The 21,685-nt window shown below is 35.5% G+C and overlaps 2 protein-coding genes across 2 annotated transcripts; one reads left to right on the top strand and one right to left on the bottom strand.

The window, feature by feature from the left end:
* Positions 1-46: 46 nt before the first annotated feature.
* Positions 47-10,210, top strand: LOC127986471 (syntaxin-5). Its single transcript, XM_052588738.1, has 11 exons — positions 47-110; positions 5,014-5,230; positions 5,333-5,403; positions 6,830-6,885; positions 6,959-7,029; positions 7,112-7,228; positions 7,316-7,372; positions 7,455-7,536; positions 7,620-7,717; positions 7,801-7,922; positions 9,168-10,210. The coding sequence occupies exons 2-11, from the start codon at positions 5,033-5,035 to the stop codon at positions 9,325-9,327; spliced, it is 1,032 nt and encodes a 343-aa protein (XP_052444698.1). The 5' UTR covers positions 47-110; positions 5,014-5,032; the 3' UTR covers positions 9,328-10,210.
* Positions 9,985-13,026, bottom strand: LOC127986473 (protein RD3-like). The gene is made up of 3 exons (XM_052588739.1): positions 12,909-13,026; positions 12,444-12,739; positions 9,985-11,170 (listed from the first exon to the last, which is right to left on the bottom strand). Exons 2-3 carry the CDS (start codon positions 12,737-12,739, stop codon positions 10,867-10,869), a joined length of 600 nt encoding a protein of 199 aa, XP_052444699.1. The 5' UTR covers positions 12,909-13,026; the 3' UTR covers positions 9,985-10,866.
* Positions 13,027-21,685: the final 8,659 nt, after the last annotated feature.

Raw genomic sequence — 21,685 nt, 5'->3', positions numbered from 1 at the left:
ATTAGCGAATCTCCTTTAGAAATACGTGGCAGTGACGTCAATGTTTGTGTTTAGAGACCCGGATATTAGTCACAACCTGCACACAGTTCAACCATCAGAGAGGCAGAGTGGTGAGAAATGAATCTTTGTATCTTTCAGATCACATGTTGCCGTCTCCCCTTCACTTCACAAATCCACGGAGCTCGTTTATGCAGACGTGTGTGGCGCTTCTCATTGATTGACCGATGAAACATAAGGCCCATATATTCAACTACACACTTAGCTTAGCAGCTAAAAAGATCTGGATTTCACAAAAAGAGTATAACAATCTTTGCAAAAAAAAAAAATTAAGATAAGCAGAACACATACTACCACACTACTGCATTTTCTGTTTTTTTAAAATGACATTGCGCAGATGACAGCAGTTGTTGTCTATAAACTAAATTGATCAGAAGTAACAGGAAAGACATTTATAATCTCACAAAAGATGAGCATTTCAAGTGAAAGCTGTTATGTTGAACCTATTCATCAAGAATCCTAAAACAAATTATACAATTCCTAAACAAATATTAGCTGCAGCACAACTGTTTTCAAAATTGAAACATTAATAATAATAATAATAAATATAGCTGCAAGCAGCAATAACGGGGCCAAGCACTACAGAAGCAAGCTTCAGACGAACGGCAGGAATGAGAAATTAAAACCGTTTTAAGATTATTTTAGGCAAAATGGCTTGAAAACAATAAACACCACAACTATTAATAGGATTTATTGGCTCATCACATGTAACCAATAGGTGGCGCTGTTACCAAATTAATTTGGAATGATCAGAGTGAGGTGACGATGATACATACAAAGTTTGGTGCAAATATGTCAAAGCTTTGCAGAGATACAGCCTTAAATGCATTTTGGCACCCTTTCAGCAGCTTCATTGATGCGCTAAATGAGAACCGTTTCGTATATCGGCAAGAAAACCATAACATTTTGCCAGGATGGTCTGAAGATGATCCACGTCAAATTCGGTGAAAATCTGACAAACGGTCTAGGAGGAGTTCGAAAAAGTAGGTTTTCAACATTAATCAAAATGGCGGACAGGAAGTTCAGCCAAATAAGAAAAACTTTATATCTATGTTCTCGGCGTGACCCAAGGAATCTATGAAGACCAGCATGATGTCAATAGCCAGATTTATTCAAAAGTTATTAGCCTTTATGTAAATTGAGTTATAACTTTTGACCACTAGGTGCGGCTGTTTCAAAATATTTTGAGTACCTACAGGGGATGGTGTTGTTGGCACATTCTGAGTTTCGTAACATTACACCAATGCATTTGTTTAGTATAGCATTTTATTTCACAAAACTGTATTGAAGTCAATGAGAATTTCATGTTTTGTTCTATTATAGCGCCACCAAGAGGCTCAGTCCCACCATTTTTTTTATGTTTGCTCAGAGTGAGCCCATACATATGTGTGTCAATTTTGGTGAAAATATCTCAATTCACTTCAGAGTTATGGACATTTATATGAAAAAGCATGTAAAAATTGACTGACTCTTGACTTTGATTGAATATTACTACCCCTTACTATGAATATTTTGGCATTTGGGCATTGGCGTATAGCTATCGACCTATGTTTCCGAACTTCTGACGGTGGTTTCGTCTTGATCAGACAAGCGGTTTCAAAGATATAGCCAGATGTTTTTTAAGCGCTAAATCACAACGCTACACAAACCGTAAGGCGAAACCTAGCATGTTTGGTATCGTAGGACTCGGTAAGGTTTCAGGAGTCTAATTTGGTGAGTTTTGAGAAAATAAGTCGACCACACCCAAGGTTATAAGCATTTTAAAAATAATGATCACCACTAGGTGGCGCTGTTTCGAAACTTCTCACGCTCCTTCAGGACATTGTGCTGATGACCCATACCATGTTTCGTAACAATCCGTTGATGCGTTCTGAAAATACAGCATTTTAGCACAAAATTCAAAATGGCCGACAGTCAAAATGGCCGAGATGGTAAAATTGGATATCAGTCGACTCGGCATGTTGCCCTGAATCTAACAAGACCAATGTTATGATTTTTGGACAAACTGTTTAGAAGTTATAAGCAAAAATAGCAATTTTCCATATCTCTGGACCAGTAGGTGGCGCTGCGCCGAAACGCAGCAAGTAGCCTCAGGTCATACTTGTTATGACATGTACCAGGTTTGGTCTGAATACGATAAATTGTTGCAGAGATACAGCCTAACGACTGTTTTTGTAAGCGTTTCGTAAAATTTGTTTGAGCGTTTATCGAAAACGGTTTGACAAATCAATTTGATTTGCATAACTTTTGGTCAGCACTGCCTGAAGATGATCTGGTTCAATTTTCGTGTGAATCGGACAAACCGTCTAGGACGAGTTCGAAAAAGTAGGTTTTTCAAAAAATTCTAATTGGCGGCCATATTTATATGATGGAAAATGACATCATAGGGTGCAATCGAATTGGCATGAGCTCAGAAATCAGAGGAAAAAAGAATTTTGTTGATTGGCCTTACGGTTAAAAAGTTATTAACAAAATTAAAGTGAAATTTTGGACAGTTGGTGGCGCTAGAGGGAATGTCTTAGACACACCAAAATTGGTGTATTTAATGTTGGCACTGTCCTCTATCAGAATGTCAAACCAAAACAACTTTCCCGCATTCGGTTCTATGGGCTGCCATAGACTCCCAGTCGGAAGAATAATAATAATAAATATAGCTGCAAGCAGCAATTACGGGGCCAAGCACTCCAACGGCAAATGTAGGAGCTAAGCATGGCATGAAGCATCACACCAAATACATTAATGAGCAATAACAGTAATTTTGGAATTATTGTAATTGAAATGGCAAAAAAAAAATCATAATACCACCTCTAGTAGCATGATTACTTGGCTTATAAAGTTTGACCAATAGGTGGCACTGTTATGAAATCAATTTGGTGTACTCTGTTTGACTTTTCAATGACACACACAAAGTTTGGTGTTAATATGCCACAGCATTCCAGAGATGCAGCCTCAAGTGTCATTTTGTCATTGTGTTTCAAATTCGTCGCTTTGGTATGCGAAAACGGTTTTGTCTATCGACACAAAATCCATAACTTTGTGTCAACATAGTCTGAAGATCATCTGATTCGAATTTGGTGAAAATTGGACATACGGTTCATGAGGAGTTCGAAAAAGTAGGTTTTCCACATAAATCAAAATGGTGGACCGGAACTTCAGTAAACACTGGCATATTTGGTATCTATGTTATCGGCATAAGCCAGGGAATATTTTGAGCCCAGTTTCGTTGCAATAGGCTAATGGACTAAAAAGTTATTAGCATTTTAAAAAGTGTAATTACTCATGGTTAATGAATGGTTTATTACTCTTGACCAATAGGTGGCGCTGTTACCAAATTTATGTGGCATGGTCAGTGTGAGGTGGCGATGACACATACAAAGTTTGGTGCAAATATGTCAAAGTGTTGCAGAGATACAGCCTCAAATGCATTTTGGCACCCTTCCAGCAAATTCGTTGATGCGCTAAATGAGAACCGTTACGTATATCGACACAAATTCCATAACTTTTTGCCAGCATGGTCTGAAGATGATTCACGTCAAATTTGGTGAAAATTGGGCTAACGGTCTAGGAGGAGTTCGAAAAAGTAGGTTTTCAACATTAAGCAAAATGGCGGACAGGAAGTAAGGCCAATTTTCACATTATTGGTATCAATACTCTCGGCATGACCCACAGAATATAGCGAGACCATTTTAATTTTAATAGACTAATTTATTCAAAAGTTATTAGCGTTTATGTGATATTTCATTATAACTATTGGCCACAAGGTGGCGCTGCCACCAAACTTTTTGAGTACCTTCAGGGCATGGAGCCGAATATTTTTGTAATTATTTGCGAAACGATACGATGCTGCGTTCAAAAAATACAGCATTTTAAATCATAATTCAAAATGGCCGACGCCTAAAATGGCCGACACAGGAAAATTGGATATCATTCGACTCGACATGACTCACTGAATCTAAAGAGACCAGTTGTGTGATTTTTGGCCAAACCATTCAGTAGTTATAAGCCAAAATATGCATTTTTCATATCTCCTGACCACTAGGTGGCGCTGTGTCGAAACACAGCAGGTAGTCTCAGTTCATGCTTGTTATAACACACGCCAAGTTTGGTCTCAATATGACAAACCGTTGCCGGGATATAGCCTCACGTGCATGCTTGCGTGCTTTTCGTCAAATTTGTTTACGTGTCATTCGACAACAGTTGGACGAATCAACTTGAATTCCATAACTTTTTGCCAGCATGGTCTGAAGATGATCTGAGCCAATTTTCGTGGCAATCGGACTAACCGTCTAGGACGAGTTCGAAAAAGTAGGTTTTTCGAATAATTGAAAATAGCGAAAAAACTAAACCTTGCGATTTTTGAATTTTAGGGTTCATTCGACTTGGCCTGAGCCAAGGATTCAGAGGAAAAAAGAATTTCCATTTTCTGGCTTACGGTTCAACAGTTATTAGCATACAAACATTGAAAGTTTGGACAAGTGGTGGCGCTAGAGAGTAGGAGTTAGAGGCTTCAAATTTGCTATAGTTAATGTTGGGACTGTCCTCTATCAGTGTGCCAAATTATACAACTTTCCCGCAAACGGTTCTATGGGCTGCCATAGACTTGCGGCGGAAGAAGAAGAAGAATAATAATAATAACGCCAACGAAAACAATAGGTGCCTACGCACCTTCGGTGCTTGGCCCCTAATAATAAGAACGCCAACAAAAACAATAGGTGCCTCGCACCTTCGGTGCTTGGCCCCTAATAATAATAATGCAATATATAAATATGAAGACCAGCTTATTTTGAATATCATAGGTACATTCCCGGCCTAGACACTATTCAAGTTGTGAGACACCACTACATGCATCTTCATCCGAGTCCTGTTTTCACTTAATGCTGAAGTATTAAAGTAAAATTGTAAGGCAGTTTTACTGTTAACACACTTTCACTGTGATTTCTCTTTCCTCTTTGTAAGGTGATGAGTTGATGCATCCATGAACACACGACGGCGTCACGGTCCTAGAAGCAGTCAGGATGGGGTGTACACTGGACTGTCTCAGACCCAGTCCCAGCTGGAAACCCCCCTGGCTGTCCCAGCACCCATCACCCCTGTCATAGACAACTTCAGCATGTCCTGCCGAGACCGTACCAGCGAGTTTCAGTCGGCGTGCAAGTCCCTGCAGGGGAGACAGGTGCCACAACTGTTGTCCAGTAACCTGCGAATGGCTAATATGTTTAATAATATAGTCTTGTAGTAGAGTTTGTGTTGAAGTTTTTCTCTTGCTCTTTTCCAGAATGGAGCACAACCTGTCAGAGCTGTCAACAGTGCAGTCAGACAGCGGAGTGAATTCACACTCTTGGCGAAGTAAGTTAATCTCTCAGTCGCTCATATAAAGTTAAACAGGGAAATAATGTGGTTTACCTGGATTCTGTATTTCTGAACATTTTGATTTGATCTGATCTTCAAATATTTAACAGAAATACCCATGCATATTCTGATTAAATTCATAGCACTCAGAGTGTGTTACAAAATACAATTATGTATGCTCGCAATAAAATAAAAAAGAAAAGTAAACAAATGATGAGGAAAATGCATAATAACAATAATAATGAATGCGTATATTTGCAAAGCAAGAATTAATGAGAAAGTTTATGCATTCAAGAAATGTCATATTGATTAAGTAACAAGTAATAAAATTTTATTTACACTCTAAATACAGGTCTAAACCATTTTAAGCATTTTTTCATTTTAAAATAATGATTATAAATTACAAATATCATGAATTATTCATTCTTAAATAACATTATATTTTTACACTGGCAATATTTGGGTCAGTATAATTTTTTTAAAGAAATGAATCATTAATATAGCAAGGGAAGTGACCGTAAAGACATTTAAATGTTTCATCAGATTTATATTTTAGATAGATGCTGTTGTTTTGAGTAATGAATCTTAAAATAAAAGTATCACATTTTCTGCAAAAATATTAAGCAACACAAGCAAAACAAGGTTTTAACATTAATGATATTAAGGAACATTTCTTGAGCACTAAATCAGCATATTAGAATGATTTCTGATGGATCATGTGACGCTCAAGACTGGAGTAATGATGCTGAAACTTCAGCTTTGCCATCACAGAAATACATTTTAAAATATATTAAAATAGATAACAAGTATGAAATTGTAATAGTATTTCAAACCATTCCTGTTTTACTGTATTTTAATCAGATAAATGCAGCTTGGTGAGAATAAGAGACATCTTCCAAAAACGTTTTATTGTTGGTGCTTCAGGTTTTTCTTTTTCAAGAATTAATTTTCATTATGCTTTCACAACAGTGGCATTAAACGGACATTTTTTACTTTATTAAAAAGTTTCCTAAGTATGACTTAACATTTTTATTGTATTTTTTTATCAGTACATTAATAGGTCTGAATAAAAATGAACTAATGAGCATCATGTGACTGACCCAAATGTCAAACGCCAAATCTGTGAATGATTTTTAAAGGGCAGAGTGTCTGGCTGCGCTCCAGGTCAGCTGACTCCTGACTGCTGAAGCTTTACATACTTCAGTCTATTGTTTGTTTATTGTTGAAGATCAAATCACATTTTATGACCAATTTCCTGGAAAATCCAGAGGGTTTACAGACTTTTTCCTGCAACTGGGTTTAGTCTTGGCACCGGGACGCTGCATTTGACCTATAATTTATTCAGACCTACTTAAGCTTTAATGGTCTGTGTTATTTCATCGACTTGGCCTTATGACAGATATTGACTGCGTCTTATTAACAGGCGAATTGGAAGAGACCTCAGCAACACTTTTGCCAAGTTGGAGAAGCTCACAATCCGTAAGTATTCCTTCTCACACATGTACCACTGTGGACTGTTTCGACGTCTAACTCGATCCGTTTTCACCTGCAGTCGCCAAAAGAAAGTCCCTTTTTGATGACAAAGCGGCTGAAATTGATGAACTCACTTACATTGTGAAGCAGGTTAGGGTGATTGTTCCTTCCCCTTCGCCGAGGACACATTATCCCGTCGGTCCATTTCATCCTGTAATCTGTGTTCATTCAGGACATTAACAGTCTAAATAAGCAGATCGCTGGCCTGCAGGAACTCGTTCGATCACGGGGTGGACAGAATGGCAGACATCTTCAGACGCATTCCAACACCATCGTCGTCTCGTTACAGGTATTAACCTCTGGCCTTACCGCTCAATCACAAAGATGTCTAATAGTGGGCTTCTTCTTGAAATTAAAACCTGTTTTCTGTTTGCAGTCCAAATTGGCGTCAATGTCGAGTGACTTCAAGTCAGTCCTGGAAGTCAGAACAGAGGTAATTGGTTTACTTTTTAAGTGTTAGATCCACCATGATCAGTTTTTTTTTTACATTTGAATCATGTTTTCTCTCTGTTTAGAACCTAAAGCAGCAGAGAAGCAGACAAGAGCAGTTTTCTCAGACTCCTGCCTCATCCTCCTCTTTCCACGCCAGCAGCTTCAGTAAGAGCATCTCTGCTTGTGAAAAAAGCAGACGTTGTCCACATTCATGTAGTTATTCTTCCCCTTCGGTCCTCTTTCAACAGACAATTCGGTGCTCATGCAGGACGACTCCAAGAAGACGGATATATCTATCGATATGGACCTCAGCTCCGGTCAGCAGATGCAGTTAATCAGTGAACGGGTATTGTTTGTTCATCGGTTCTTTTATAATCTACAGCAACTGATTTGAGTACGTTTGAATGGCTGCTGTTGTGTTTGTTTTAGGAGTCATACATTCAGAGCCGTGCTGACACGATGCAGAATATAGAGTCCACCATCGTGGAGCTGGGATCCATATTTCAGCAGCTGGCTCATATGGTGAAAGAACAGGAAGAGACTGTACAAAGGTGAGGAAGGATCACGAGGTGGTATCTTATGTCCATTTTGATAGATTTCCTGACATTTTCAACTATATTTCTGTTGTTATTGTTCATCAAAATGAATTAAAAGTCATTTTAGATAACTGAAATAAGTTAAATAGAATATGAGTAAACTATCATTTAAAAAGCTTAAACTTAAAGGGATAGTTCACCCCAAAATTAAACTTTATACGCAAAGAAAACTGAAATTCAGCTGAATAGAAATACAGTACAGACCAAAAGTTTGGACACACCTTCTCATTCAAAGAGTTTTCTTTATTTTCATGACACACTGAAGGCATCAAAACTATGAATTAACACATGTGGAATTATATACATAACAAAAAAGTGTGAAACAACTGAAAATATGTCATATTCTAGGTTCTTCAAAGTAGCCACCTTTTGCTTTGATTACTGCTTTGCACACTCTTGGCATTCTCTTGATGAGCTTCAAGAGGTAGTCACCTGAAATGGTCTTCCAACAGTCTTGAAGGAGTTCCCCGAGAGATGCTTAACCCGTGTTGGCCCTTTTGCCTTCTGTCTGCGGTCCAGCTCACCCCTAAACCATCTCGATTGGGTTCAGGTCCGGTGACTGTGGAGGTCAGGTCATCTGGCGCAGCACCCTATCACTCTCCTTCTTGCTCAAACAGCCCTTGATGCCTTCAGTGTGACTCTACAATTTACATAGTCATGAAAATAAAGAAAACTCTTTGAATGAGAAGGTGTGTCCAAACTTTTGGTCTGTACTGTATATAAAAATGAAATTCAAAAAATTCAAATGAAATCTGAAAATATATGAATAAAAGCTAATTCAAAATCGTAATAAATAATAAACACTAGTAAATAAATATGACTTATACCTAAAATGTAGGTCCGATTCAAGCACCAGTCTTTATTTTTTTATATTTCAGTTTCAGTTTCTAATCAATAAACAAGTGTGTTTCCTCCCATTTGTTTCCATTTGTGGTTTGGTCTTCACTGTTTAGGACCATAATGAAACATTCTTTGCCAGTCTAATCGTCAATTTTACTTCCGCATAACAGTTAGCCAGCAGTTTCTTCAGTAGTAAGTGCTACCAGTGTCATAAAAATGGTTTTCTAAATTGTTTTGGCAGAATAATGATTAAGGTTGTTTTGAATAGGCCAGCATCTTGACTCCACTTTAACATCTTGAGACATACACTACCATTCAAAAGAGATTACATTAATCATGACCTTCTCTCTTCCCTGACAGAATTGATGCTAATGTCGAGGACACTCAGCTGAACGTGGATCTCGCGCACACAGAGATACTCAAATATTTCCAGTCTGTGTCCAACAACCGCTGGCTGCTCATCAAGATGTTCCTAATCCTCATCCTTTTTTTCATTGTCTTTGTGGTTTTCCTGACCTGACGTCCACTCTTAAGATTCAAAGAATCGGGAGATTCTCAGTATTTAAGGAATGAAAGGGGCCGTTTTCTCGGTCTCTTTTTTTTCTTCTCTCTGCTCTTTCTGTCCTCACCGGCCGCTGAACCTTTTAGTCCATTTAAATTTCAATCTGATATGTTTCTGTATCTGCACAGTCAACTGTTGAAATAATATCCTTTATTTTGGTTTTCTAAACCGTGCAGATTACAGAGATATCCTTGAGTAAAGCCAGCAATCGTCTCATGGAGAAACAACCACAATTTTAACAGATTCTGTGTCACTTTTGATTGATCGTAATCATGTTACACACCTTCAGACATCCATGTGTTCATAGACCTTATTATGCCTTTGCATGTTTTTCTCTCTGTTGTCTAAATCTTCTTTTAGAGAAGACTATGCAGTGGTTCATCTTATATTCTGCCTGCTGCAGACCACCAAATCATCTCGTATGAAGATTATGCATTACACTTTTATGATGACTCTGACTAGATATTTTAATATGTGTTCTTTCGGTTTTTAATTTTGGGATTGATTACCACTTTTACAACACTTGTGTAGACAGCAGGTTCAGCAGGTGAGAATTAAGTATCTGGAGCTAGTTTAACATTTACACATTTTGGCTGTGAATCATGAAAGCTTAACACAACTCAAACAGGATTTATTTTTGATTTCACTGGGGGTTTTAACCATCCTCCACAAGCTTGTTTGAAATGTGTCAGTATATGGTCTCGGGGGGTCCATGAGAATACTTCAAATGGTGTTTTCTAGAGAATTGAGATTGGGGGAACGTCCCACTCCACCATTTTTGAAATGCATACTGTAAAATGGAAGAACTGAACCATTTGAATTGTATGCTTTCTTCACAATGTCTCTTGCTTTTTGTCTTTTTTTACAGTAGCATGTGTAGTAATTGATTACCTAAAAGTAATTGAATTATTAATGAAGTTAATCAAAGCTACTTTTAAATATAGGACAAAAGTGATGTTTTAAGACCATAATCTTTAAATCTTGCATTTGACAACTATGCCACATTTGATGGAAAGGATGTGTACAAAAGGTTCATGATGCTGAAAAAGCAAAACCATGCTGCTTGAGAGCAATACACTCTTAAAAATTGAGGTTCTTCATTAGCATCTGGTGAAGTACCTTTAACATCAACAGAACATTTCCACTCTCTCAGAAAAAAAGGTACAAAACTTCAAAAAGTACTAATATGTAACATTTAGGGGTAAATAATGTATAAAGATGTACCTTTTGGCTTATGTAGCTTATGATACCAGCTTTGTACCTGAGACCGCATTGCAGATAAGATGGAAACAAGTTTAGATTATTAAAATGTTCCTTGTTGAATCCAAAATGGTTCTTCTATGGCATCACTGCAAAATCCCCATTAATAGCTTTCCTTTTTAAGAGTGTAATGCTGATTAAGCTTTTTTGCATTATAACTGGGAAACAAGCAATGCTTTAAAATAATCTGTGTGCAGACCATATCATAAAGAGTTTTGTACTCCAAACATAGCTTGTTCAGGTCAGTGCTCTTTCTTCCTCTACACTGATATCAGGCATGCTCCTGATCCTCCTGTTTGTGTGGATATTGTCTTCATCCTCGTCGTCCTCGGCTCGGTCCTCAGCTTCACGGCTGACTGTGACTCTGTTTCTCAGCGGGTTGATGACAGACATGCTCTTACTGCGGCTGGCCCGAGTCTTCAGTGCTCTCTCGCTGGCTTCCTCCTCCTCCACCTCGTCCAGGAAGTTACACAGCACGGAACGAAACAGACGAGACACCTCAGTCACCTCTGGCTCTACCTCTGTCACAACTTTCCTCAGCCTAAACCAAATATAGAAGAAGATTATTGTTCAAAGATACAGTTCCTCTTGACCCTAGTGTTTTTTAAACATCCATTTTTCTAACATCATTGTCTATATCAGTTACTCTGAATGTTTTGGAGTAACGTCACAACAGTTTGCCTTGACTAGCTAACCTTGGCAAGCATTTGAGTGTCTTTAAATATACTTTTATAGATCTTATATGTATATTAGGACCTGTTTTTATACAGTCTATGATTAGCACAAATTGTGGCTACAAAAATTTGGTGGAAAATGTCTAAACGTCTAAGCCAATCTGATTTTGTTTTAGTATTTTTTTTTATGTGTTTCCATGTCAAGAGGGGAGGTTACCACAGAAATTATTTAAAAAAAAATTGTTTTTCTTTTTTCAATTTAACATTTCAGTAACCAGAAATGTTTTGATGCATGCCAATGTGATTTTATTTAATTTTTTTGTGTTTTTAGGTATGGTGACACTAAGGATGGGAGGTTATAGGCTGCTTAAACACTTTTGAAATAAAAGTTCAATAGTAACCACAAAACTTTTGTTCCAAGTCATTTCCAGTGCTGGATAGATTAGTAGCAATTTGTGGTCCATTACTGATTCCGAAATACATTAACAAAAAGGCAGACAGCAATGTAATGCATGAAATTACACATTTTAGGACTTATTTATTACACTGATTTAAATAGGAAAATCTTGTACCATATTGATATAAAAATACAAAGAGAAATAAATTATAAGATATTACATTCATTGTTTTTAATTGCATGAAGTACGTAAAACATTAGATTTATTTAAGGGTTTCCCACAGTGGGGTTCATGAATAAACAGCATGGGTAGATGAGTTTAATGAAAAGCTAATAATTAATTAAATCATAAAATGTAAAATCAAAATAAATAATTCTAATGTAACAATCAAAATAAACACTTACAAAAAAGATTAAATATTTAATTTGCTAAATATTTAATAGGCTACTTAGAATAAATATTAGTTCTTATATTTCCTTTCAATTATTAATACATTTACAATACAATGTACAATATTAATAAATAAATAATACATTTACAATATTTTATTATGAATATTTTTAAATGCCTACTTAATTTTTGGAAATTGATTACGTAATCCAGATTACTTGTAATCAGTACCTGCATATCATAGCCTATTTAAAAAATAACACATCTTTATTAGGGGCGGCAAAAGATAAACTGTGTTCAGTGTGTTGCACTATATGAACAGACTACTCTACTACTATCGACGTAGGCCTACCTGAGGATGAGGGGGCCGCATTGGGAGGGAGAGACCTTGGCACAAAGGTCCTGAAGCTCCAGGATCTCCCCAGCTGGAATCTCATAGGGGGATTTATGTGGAGGTGCAGCCAGCCAGCTGTAATCCACGGAGGAGCTGCGCCTGCGGTTCTCCATCGTCCTCTCCTGACGGAGGCGCTCCGTGCGCTTCAGCAAAGAGCCCAGCTCTAGCATCAGCATGTTAATCACCAGCTCCTCCGGCGAGCGCTGACCAGGAACCTGGGGTTCCCCGGAGAACACTGATGACCAGAGGAACATCTGAAATGGTAACAGTGAACAATAAACCAAATACACAGTGATTGTTTGTGCACCAACGGCCGCTGTTGACAGAGAAGGCCTAGCCAACTCAGTCCCAAAATATGTCATGAATAATAAAAGCCACATAAAAGACATTCTCCAAATATGGTTCAAGAGTTACGGCACTTACCTTCTCCTAGATGAGCAGAGGGTTGGTTATATCCTCACTGGACCTTTCCATCAACATAGTCTGAAATATTTACACAGGAGCGCTGTATTTACCACATGGCAGTTCCTCTCAACACCAGATAAAGGGCTAAAGATAATCCCTTATTATGATTATAATCTACAGTAAAGCCACATTTCAGTGGTTCATCACTGGCAAAATAAAATAACAACTGTCTAAGTAAGCTATACTTCCAAACATACAAACCAATTCCATTCTGATGAAATATTCTGTGTTAGTAGGATTATTCCTTTTAAAGGGTTGCACAACACACACTTAGATCTCAATCCTGTATTAATAATGCTAAGCGCCCCTGCTGTCCTTTTGTAGGCGAACAAAATATGAAATCAGATGATATAAATACTAATATTTATCAGAACTTGACTTTCAGTCTTTGAGGCTGGAGATCAATGTTAAATTTGATTTAACTTCTTGTCTTGTTCTGATCCACTGAACTTCTCACTTTTTTTCTCTGGCCTCCTGTCTCCTCACTATTGTTAAAAGCCCTGGGAAATTGCTAGGATTAGATTAATGTGTAATGTAAGAGTTCTTAAGTACTGGTGTTCAGGAAAGAGCTGCCACTCCGTATGTGTCTCTCAGTCTATAGGAATGAGCAAACAGCCAACTCAGCTCCATTTTTTCCAATGATTTTGAACTTCCTGTCATATCTGGATGAGTCCAGGAATGTGTGTTTTTAATGGATAAGAAATGGAGACCTTCTAAATTATTCATGGTTTTAAAAAGTTTTGAACATTTGTTTACTCAAAATGTGCATACAGCAGTGGTTTTGTTTGCTTGACTGTTTAAAAATCATTTTAAAAACCACAATGAAAATACTTTTTTTATTATTTAAAAGCTTTTCTTAATGGGACACAGGACTCAATCCACATTCTCATCTGCTTTTTTAACACCCACTTCCATCTATGCAAATTCAGTTCCTGCTAAAATACCCTTGTATTGGATTTCAATCAATTTTGACGTTTTAAACCAGCGATTCCTCTCTCATCCGTTCTTCAAAACCCTCTGTTAGGTATTATCATTACTTTTTTTGCAGGTGCTAGTACGTCTCTGTCATACTATAAATGTTTCAGTGTGTACTTTAATGTGAAAATTATATCAAAGCACATTATTGAGGAAAAAGGAAACTGATAATGATTTCTTCAACCCAGAGAAAAAGAAGTAAGTAGCATGGATTTTTAAAGCACGGATTTTCCGATTTAGGTGACAGGAAGGAGATGTGTGTTTAGGAATTAATAAAATAAAAATTATTTGCCCTCTGTTATTCAAAAGATGGAATAAGAAATTTATTGAACTATTTTTTAGGACATTCAGGATTTGGATTTGATTTATTATTATTATTATTATTATTATTATTATTATTATTATTATTATTATTATTATTATATTATTATTATTGTTAGTGTTATTATTATTATTATTGTTATTATTATTTTTATTATTATTATTATTATTATTAAATATTATTAAAATTCTCCAAACCGCTTGTCCTAAATAAGTCTATTTCAGTTCTGTAATAACAATAATAATAAAATTAAAGTTATGTCTGTTGCTTTAGATTAATGTAATTTTTCTTCTAACTATGGGGTGACATGGTCGGTTCACTTAGTTTTGTCGTGACCACAAGGTATTAATTTGTGGGAATGTCATATTAACTCATGGGAAATTGATATTATGTCATGGCCTCAAGATGCTATGTTGAGGGAATGACATTCATTTCTTGTGGCCATAACTTCCTATGTTAAGGGAATTACACATTTTTTATTTTTAATGCATGAACAAACCCACATGACCATAGCAACCCAGGATTGTCAGAGATGGATAATTTGTTTTGCTATTAACATTAAACATTTAATTTAATATTTGTATATTAGTATTATTATTATTACATTAACTTATTAGAGCTATATTTTTATATTTATTGTTATAAATGCTTATTTCCCCTTTCAATTTGTGTATTGCTTTACATAGTTAACGTAATGCATAATTAGTATTTGCTAGCCTACCATATATTTTTTTATAAACGCCTGACAATTATGCCAATAAAGTTTTGACTTTGTGATTATATTTATGCCCATGTGTGATGATAAATGAGCATGTTGTGTTTTCATTTACAAATTAAACTATGTGAATGATTAATTCATCAACAAAACACTATAGTATTTATAATTATGGTCTATTAGTTCGCCAAAATAAAATGAAATAAATGTTAAAATTAAACTGCATTCCAGCAAGAAATCCAGACAGCTTAATCAAAGCTTTTCTGGCATGTCAAGCATTTACAGTAGGGCTATTATTTACAAAAGTATTCAGAATGTTAAATAAATAGATCAAAATGAAGGGGATAATAATAATAGGCTAATAATAATAACAATATACAAATATTAAGGGGAAAAAAAATGATCAATTAATGTACTTACAAGACTGTAGTATGGATAAAAATGTTTTCTTGTAGGCCTATTTTATATTATGCACTTTATGTAACATTTATTCATGATAAACTTAATTTGAATGCTGACTATTGCACATAATACAGTCCGGTAGCCAAGGCCTATGGTTAATATAATAATTTAATAATGTAATAATTTCTACAATAAATAATATAATAATTTCTTAATTCAAAATAAGATATTAATCATTCCATCTCTGATAATCCCGGGTTGCTAATTTCGGGTCACGAAATGGATATCATTCCCTCAACACAGCATCTAGAGGCCACGACGTAAGCATGTCGTTACCTCGACAAAATTATCTCGTGGCCATGACAAAATCTTATGTTCCCACGAGTTAATATGACATTCCCACAAATTAATATCTTGTGGCCATGACATATTATCACATCCACGAGCTATTATGTAGTAGCCACGACACAACTAAGTGAACCGACCATGTCACCTCCCGGGCACCATATGTAACTAATGAAAAGGGACTAACATAATAGAAATGAGGCATTGTCAAAAACAATTAGACACTCCCACATATACTAAATAATATACAAATATTTATTCATTCAGTTGTTCATTTATTTACAGTCCTTTTAACTTTTTCCACATAACCTTATTGTCTCCATCACACTTACAACAAACAAACACCCCTCCCTTCCTGATATTTATCCCCAGCATATGTTGTCGCCATAAATCTCCCATATGCATCTGCTCAGGAAGCGGGTCTGATTTACCCCGGCTTGCCTTTGAGCAATAAAAGTCCTCCACTGCTTGTGGAGCCTAGCCAACAATTTGAAGTTATCCAGAACCTCTCACACAAATTACACTGAGGGATCAAAGTGGGTATAAAAGTCTATTTACAGAGTGCAAAATGAATTAAAGTCCCGGTGTAGATGTATCAGGTGGCATATGAGGTCTATATCTAGGTATGTTGTTTGAGAAACAGAAGTAATATGGCACAGCAGCAGAGCGATTGGTCTAGTGGTGCACGTTTGCTGGCGTTTCCACTATTCATGTGTGTTTGGAAAAAATCATTCTCCTCTGAGACAGAGAGACCTTTATGGTCTTTGCTGAAGCAAGAGTCCAAGGCTTGTTAAAATGAGTAAAAGCCAAGTGTATTTCATCTTCAGCACAGATGGCACCTAGCCCAGTGTAAACAGCAGCACTACATCAGTTAATTGCAAACTTTGTGCTGACAAAGAGATGACTACACTGCTTAATACTGGGATGCAGGTATTATTCGATCACAGGGGGAAGCATAATAATAATAATAATATATATATATATATATATATATATATATATATATATATATATATATATATATATATATATATATAATTATTCTTAATTTTTTAATTATTCATTTATATATATATACCCCCCCCCCTACTGTATTTCTCAGTAGGAAATTCTCTTCTTTCTTTTTTTAATGGTTGGTTAAAGGAGCTGCTTGTTGATTGTCAGTTCAGGATGTCAAACAATTTGTAAATAAAGTTTTTTTTTTAATTTTGTAAAATAAAAATAAAATAAAAAAAATTCTTAACTGAAAATAAATAAATAAAAACTATAGATTTAACTGAAAATAATAATAATAATAATAATAATAATAATAATAATAATAATAATAATAATAAAAAGACAAAAACATAAGAACGAATAAAAGAAAACAGAAAATACCCAAATAATTAAAATATTCATTAAACTTCAAATAGTATTGTTATGTTGCTAAAACATCACAGCTCAGATGTAGGCCAAAGTAAATTTATATGAGCTATTACTTATGGATTTGTTTTGTTTGTTTATATTATTACTGTAACCTTAGGCAAAAGGCCATGTCTAAAGATGTTGACAAAATTATGACAGTGGATTTGTACCTTTAATGCTTAATAAAAAAACTAATAAATAAACTAACTAGCTTTAAATGACACTAAACATCTGTCCACTGCAATAGGAACTTGGTGCACCTTCAATTTCAACAGCCGTTTTCAATTTAAGCCTTCATGAAAACAGAAATAGTCATAGACTTTTATATAGAGATTTGAGTAAAGAGCAAAGGTAATCCTGCCTGGTGTTTCGGATGCATCATCATACCCTGAATAATTTAAATGGCTTTGAAACATCTGTCAACTTTAGTGAACATCAGCATCAAAGGTTCAACCACCGTTTTCATCTGCATTTGATAAAATCCTCCTGCACCTACTGCAGATACAATAAAATAGCTCAGATCAACATGCAAACTGTCACTCGATCGCCTGAGTGAAAACATCTCTGTCAACAAACAGACAGTTAACTTGCATATGCAGTCATTTAATTACGTCTCTGTCTGTTGAATGAGTTCCAAATGAGTGCTAATGTTACACTTCGCTCTTTACGCTATCTCATTGCCCACAGGAGGATAATCTCTCCCATACTTGTTAACACACTCGCTAGCTGCTGATGTCCCCCGTAAGTCAAGCTTTAAGGTGTGAGGGTGAGAGTGTTTTTGGGCCTGAGCCAGGAACAGGAATGCAGAGATCTCTAGCACTAGCTATGGTGTTGCTTTCTTTCTGCAGCAGACACATTCATAGCCTTGTGAAAACATCGTCATGAATAATACAGACGTACTGATGGATTCCCTGTCTGGTTATGTAATGGCCTTGTTGGTGATGGCTGTAGTATATTAATGTTACTCCACACTGGTGTTTTCCCCTTTGGCTTCGAGCTCTCGTTTTTATCTCAGAGACAAAACCTTAATTGTTTTTGACAAGAATGATAATCTTTCTACAGCACAGAGAGCCATGCAATGTCACAGCTGCACTTCCCAATAAGTTGTGCACATTAGCGTGAATCGCTCTGATACTGAAACAAGCATATGGGAAGCGTGAGGTGGAAGGAGAGGAAATACAAGGGAAGGGAGACTGAAAAGATGGTTTTGTATATTTCAGCAGTATTGCACTTTCCTCTCAGTGAGAGCGAGAGAGGAAGAGACTATGAGAGACAATAAAGGGGAGGTAATGAAATATATGAAACAATATAATGTCTGGAGTGACCAGAGAAGCCTGCTGTGATTATGACCTGCCTATCACCTGCCTGTCAGCACATTTCTTTGGATTTGTTTTTCAAACAGCATTTATTAGTGAGGGTTAATTCATTAATAGTATGATATTATAATAAAATATTCATAAAGCTGGGTAAATTAAAAAAGAAATTTAGAAATGTATAAATAAGAATGAATTAAATTAGTAGAACATGAATATCGATACATACAACAAATTTTTTGTATCGATACAAAAAACAAATAAATATTAATTTAATACTATAATACACGCGTAGATATATAGAAATGAAAGTTGTATAAATTAAAATAAATTAATTAGTAAACAAAAATAAATGAAGGTGTGTAATTATTTGTGTAAACAGATTCTATATATTTATATTTGTGTGTGTGTGTGTGTGTGCTCTTGTTTTTGTGACATATCAGGACTCAACTCTGTATAATGACATGGGTATGACACAGGTACAAGGACAGGGTGACTTACGAGGACATAACCCATGTCCCCATTTTTCAAAACGCTTATAAATCATACAGAATAAGTTTTTTTTGAGAAAGTAAAAATGCACAGTTTCCTGTGAGGGTTAGGGTTATGGTTGGTGTAGGGCCATAGAATATACAGTCTACAGTATAAAAACCATTACACCTATGGGATGTCCCCACTTTTCACAAAAACAAACACGTGTGTGTGTGTATATATATATATATATATATATATATATATATATATATATATATATATATATAGTGCAGTATATATACAGTGCAGCAGATCTGTATCTCCAAGACCAAATACATAAACATTGTCATAACCATAACCATGCTAAAATCTTCCGAGAGTTGTCGTGATTGATGTTTATATATTAAATATATTTATTTGTAATATAAATTAAATGAATATAAATATAGCCATGTAAATACGTTAATAATTTTTAAATATACACTGTATGTGTGTGTATTTATATATACATAATAAAATATACATAGAACACACACATATATTTAGCAAATTGTTTGCAATTAATCACGATCAATCATTTGACAGCACTTATATAAAATGCCGCTCAAATATTTGGGATCAGTAAGATTTTGAATGTTTTTAAAGTATCTTCTGCTCATCAAGGCAGCATTTATTTGATCAAAGATACAGAAAAAAACAGTAATATTGTTAAATATTTATAACATGCTGATTCATAATCAATGATTGAAACACTTGTGCTGCTTAATATTTTATTGGAGCCTGTGATACTTTTGTCAGGATTTTTTAATGGATAAAAAGATAAAAAGAATAGCTTTTATATAAAATAGAAATCTTTTATAACGATAAAAGTCTTTAATATAACTTTGTATCTTTTAGCACATCCTTGCTGAATAAAACTATTAATTTATTTTTCAAAAAGAAAGAAAAAAATGTACTGACCCCAAACTTTTGAACAATAGTGTATATTTTTTTTATAGTGTGTAATTTTTACACTTACGTATATTTTAAATAAACTTTTTATTCATCAAAAAAATCCTGACAAAAGTGTCACAGGTTCCAAAATAAAATATTAAGCAGCACAACTGTTTCCAATATTTAGTTTGGGTGACGTCTGATAATTTGTTAATCTAGCCACTGTGATAAAGCCTTGGCTGTGAATATTGAAATGCATGGCATGAAATACCATGAAGAAACAGAACACACTGAGACAGACCAAATCCAGAAGAACTGTGGAAATGTCTCCAAAACGCTTCAAGAAACCTGCAAAGCTAAAGTACTGTGCAAAGTTCACTAAGCTTTTAGGTGCACTTGCGCATTGTTTTTCACATAGCTTTGCAGGCAGGTTTCTTGAAGCGTTTTGGAGACATTGCCACAGTTCTTCTGGATTGATTCTGTCTCAGTTTGTTCTGTTTCTTCGTGTTGTTCCAGATCAGATCTCAGTGTGGAGAACTGGTTGCTGTCAGACTCCTTGTGCAAACAAAAATACTATCACTGGACTATTACAATTAATGGCAAAAATAATGTCTGGATATGTAAACTGATATTTCCTACTGGCACACTACAGCAAAACATAGAAATAAATTACTTAAAACCTTTTTTTTGTTGTTGCTGAAAATACTAGTGGCCTAAGACTTTTGCACAGTACTGTATATATATATATATATATATATATATATATATATATATATATATATTTATATATATATATATATATATATATATATATATATATATATGTATATATATATATATATATATATATATATATATATATATATATATATATATATATATATATATATATATATATATATATATATATATATATATACAAACACACACACACATATAGTTTTAATTATTATTATGGCGAAACCATTACATTAAACTGGAATAAACTGGGCCGGGAAAAGATTGATCCGAAGGGAAAGACCAATTATCAGATCAAGCTCAGAATCTCTGCATCAGCCCCACCCTTTCTCTTTTTTCCACCTCTCTCTCTTTCACCATCCTTTACTGTAGCCCTTCCCTGCTCCGCTGATCCCACCCTCACACACACACACCCACAAACACACTCACAAAGCCCACAAACATGCTGCCAGTCTCGCATACTCACTCTCTCAGCTCTGCCTCCATCTGATTGAGTACCTTTTCATTTTTGGGCACTCAGCAACAGTCTCTGACTATCTCTCTCTCACACACACACACCCTCTGGACGGAATCCTGCAGTTTGTGGCTGCAGTGCTCTGGATATGCCGGACTGTCTGCTCTGAGGTGGGAGATGGGCTTGAGAGCTTGTGTGTAAGAATCTGTTCCTGATTCATTCTGTCATTCTAGTGTTAATCGAAGCAAATGTTGGTCCTGCATTGAAGTTTATTACATCCTGTGATGGTCTGTTTGGAAGTTTCATACCAGGGGATTTACTGATGCTCTATGTTGTGATTTTCAGTTATAAGTTTAGTGTGCTGAGTCAAATGAAATTAATGCATACTTCTACCTACAAGTAGAAGGAGGCGTGCATGCTTGTTATAAACTTGTTATGAAATGCACTGGAAGTTGGACATTAATTCTGTGAAATCTTCTTAAACTTGCATGTGCTGATGTGTATTTTGGGGAGATTGTCTTTAGCTTGATTAATTAGTAGATCTAATTGCCTGAATGTCTTTGTATTTGCTGGTTCACCAGACCACTTTTTATAGTGAGCTTGCAACTATGCAGTCAGCAGATCCTCCAGAGCTCTGAATCAAACTCTAAACCCAATAAC

This window comes from Carassius gibelio, chromosome B21, assembly GCF_023724105.1.
Source record: "Carassius gibelio isolate Cgi1373 ecotype wild population from Czech Republic chromosome B21, carGib1.2-hapl.c, whole genome shotgun sequence".
In the NCBI taxonomy this organism is placed as follows: domain Eukaryota; kingdom Metazoa; phylum Chordata; class Actinopteri; order Cypriniformes; family Cyprinidae; genus Carassius; species Carassius gibelio.
Note: the sequence above shows the minus strand (reverse complement) of the source record. Positions and strands in the feature narration are given on the sequence as shown.

What these genes read in the sequence shown, in the direction of transcription:
- LOC127986471 (XM_052588738.1), top strand. Translation starts at nt 5,033, where the DNA reads ATGAACACACGACGGCGTCACGGTCCTAGAAGCAGTCAGGATGGGGTG. An exon ending in TCACTTACATTGTGAAGCAG is followed by an intron (nt 7,030 to 7,111) that starts GTTAGGGTGATT and finishes GTGTTCATTCAG; the next exon opens with GACATTAACAGTCTAAATAA. An exon ending in CAGGAAGAGACTGTACAAAG is followed by an intron (nt 7,923 to 9,167) that starts GTGAGGAAGGAT and finishes CTTCCCTGACAG; the next exon opens with AATTGATGCTAATGTCGAGG.
- LOC127986473 (XM_052588739.1), bottom strand. Translation starts at nt 12,739, where the DNA reads ATGTTCCTCTGGTCATCAGTGTTCTCCGGGGAACCCCAGGTTCCTGGT. An exon ending in TGCGGCCCCCTCATCCTCAG is followed by an intron (nt 11,171 to 12,443) that starts GTAGGCCTACGT and finishes TATTTGGTTTAG; the next exon opens with GCTGAGGAAAGTTGTGACAG.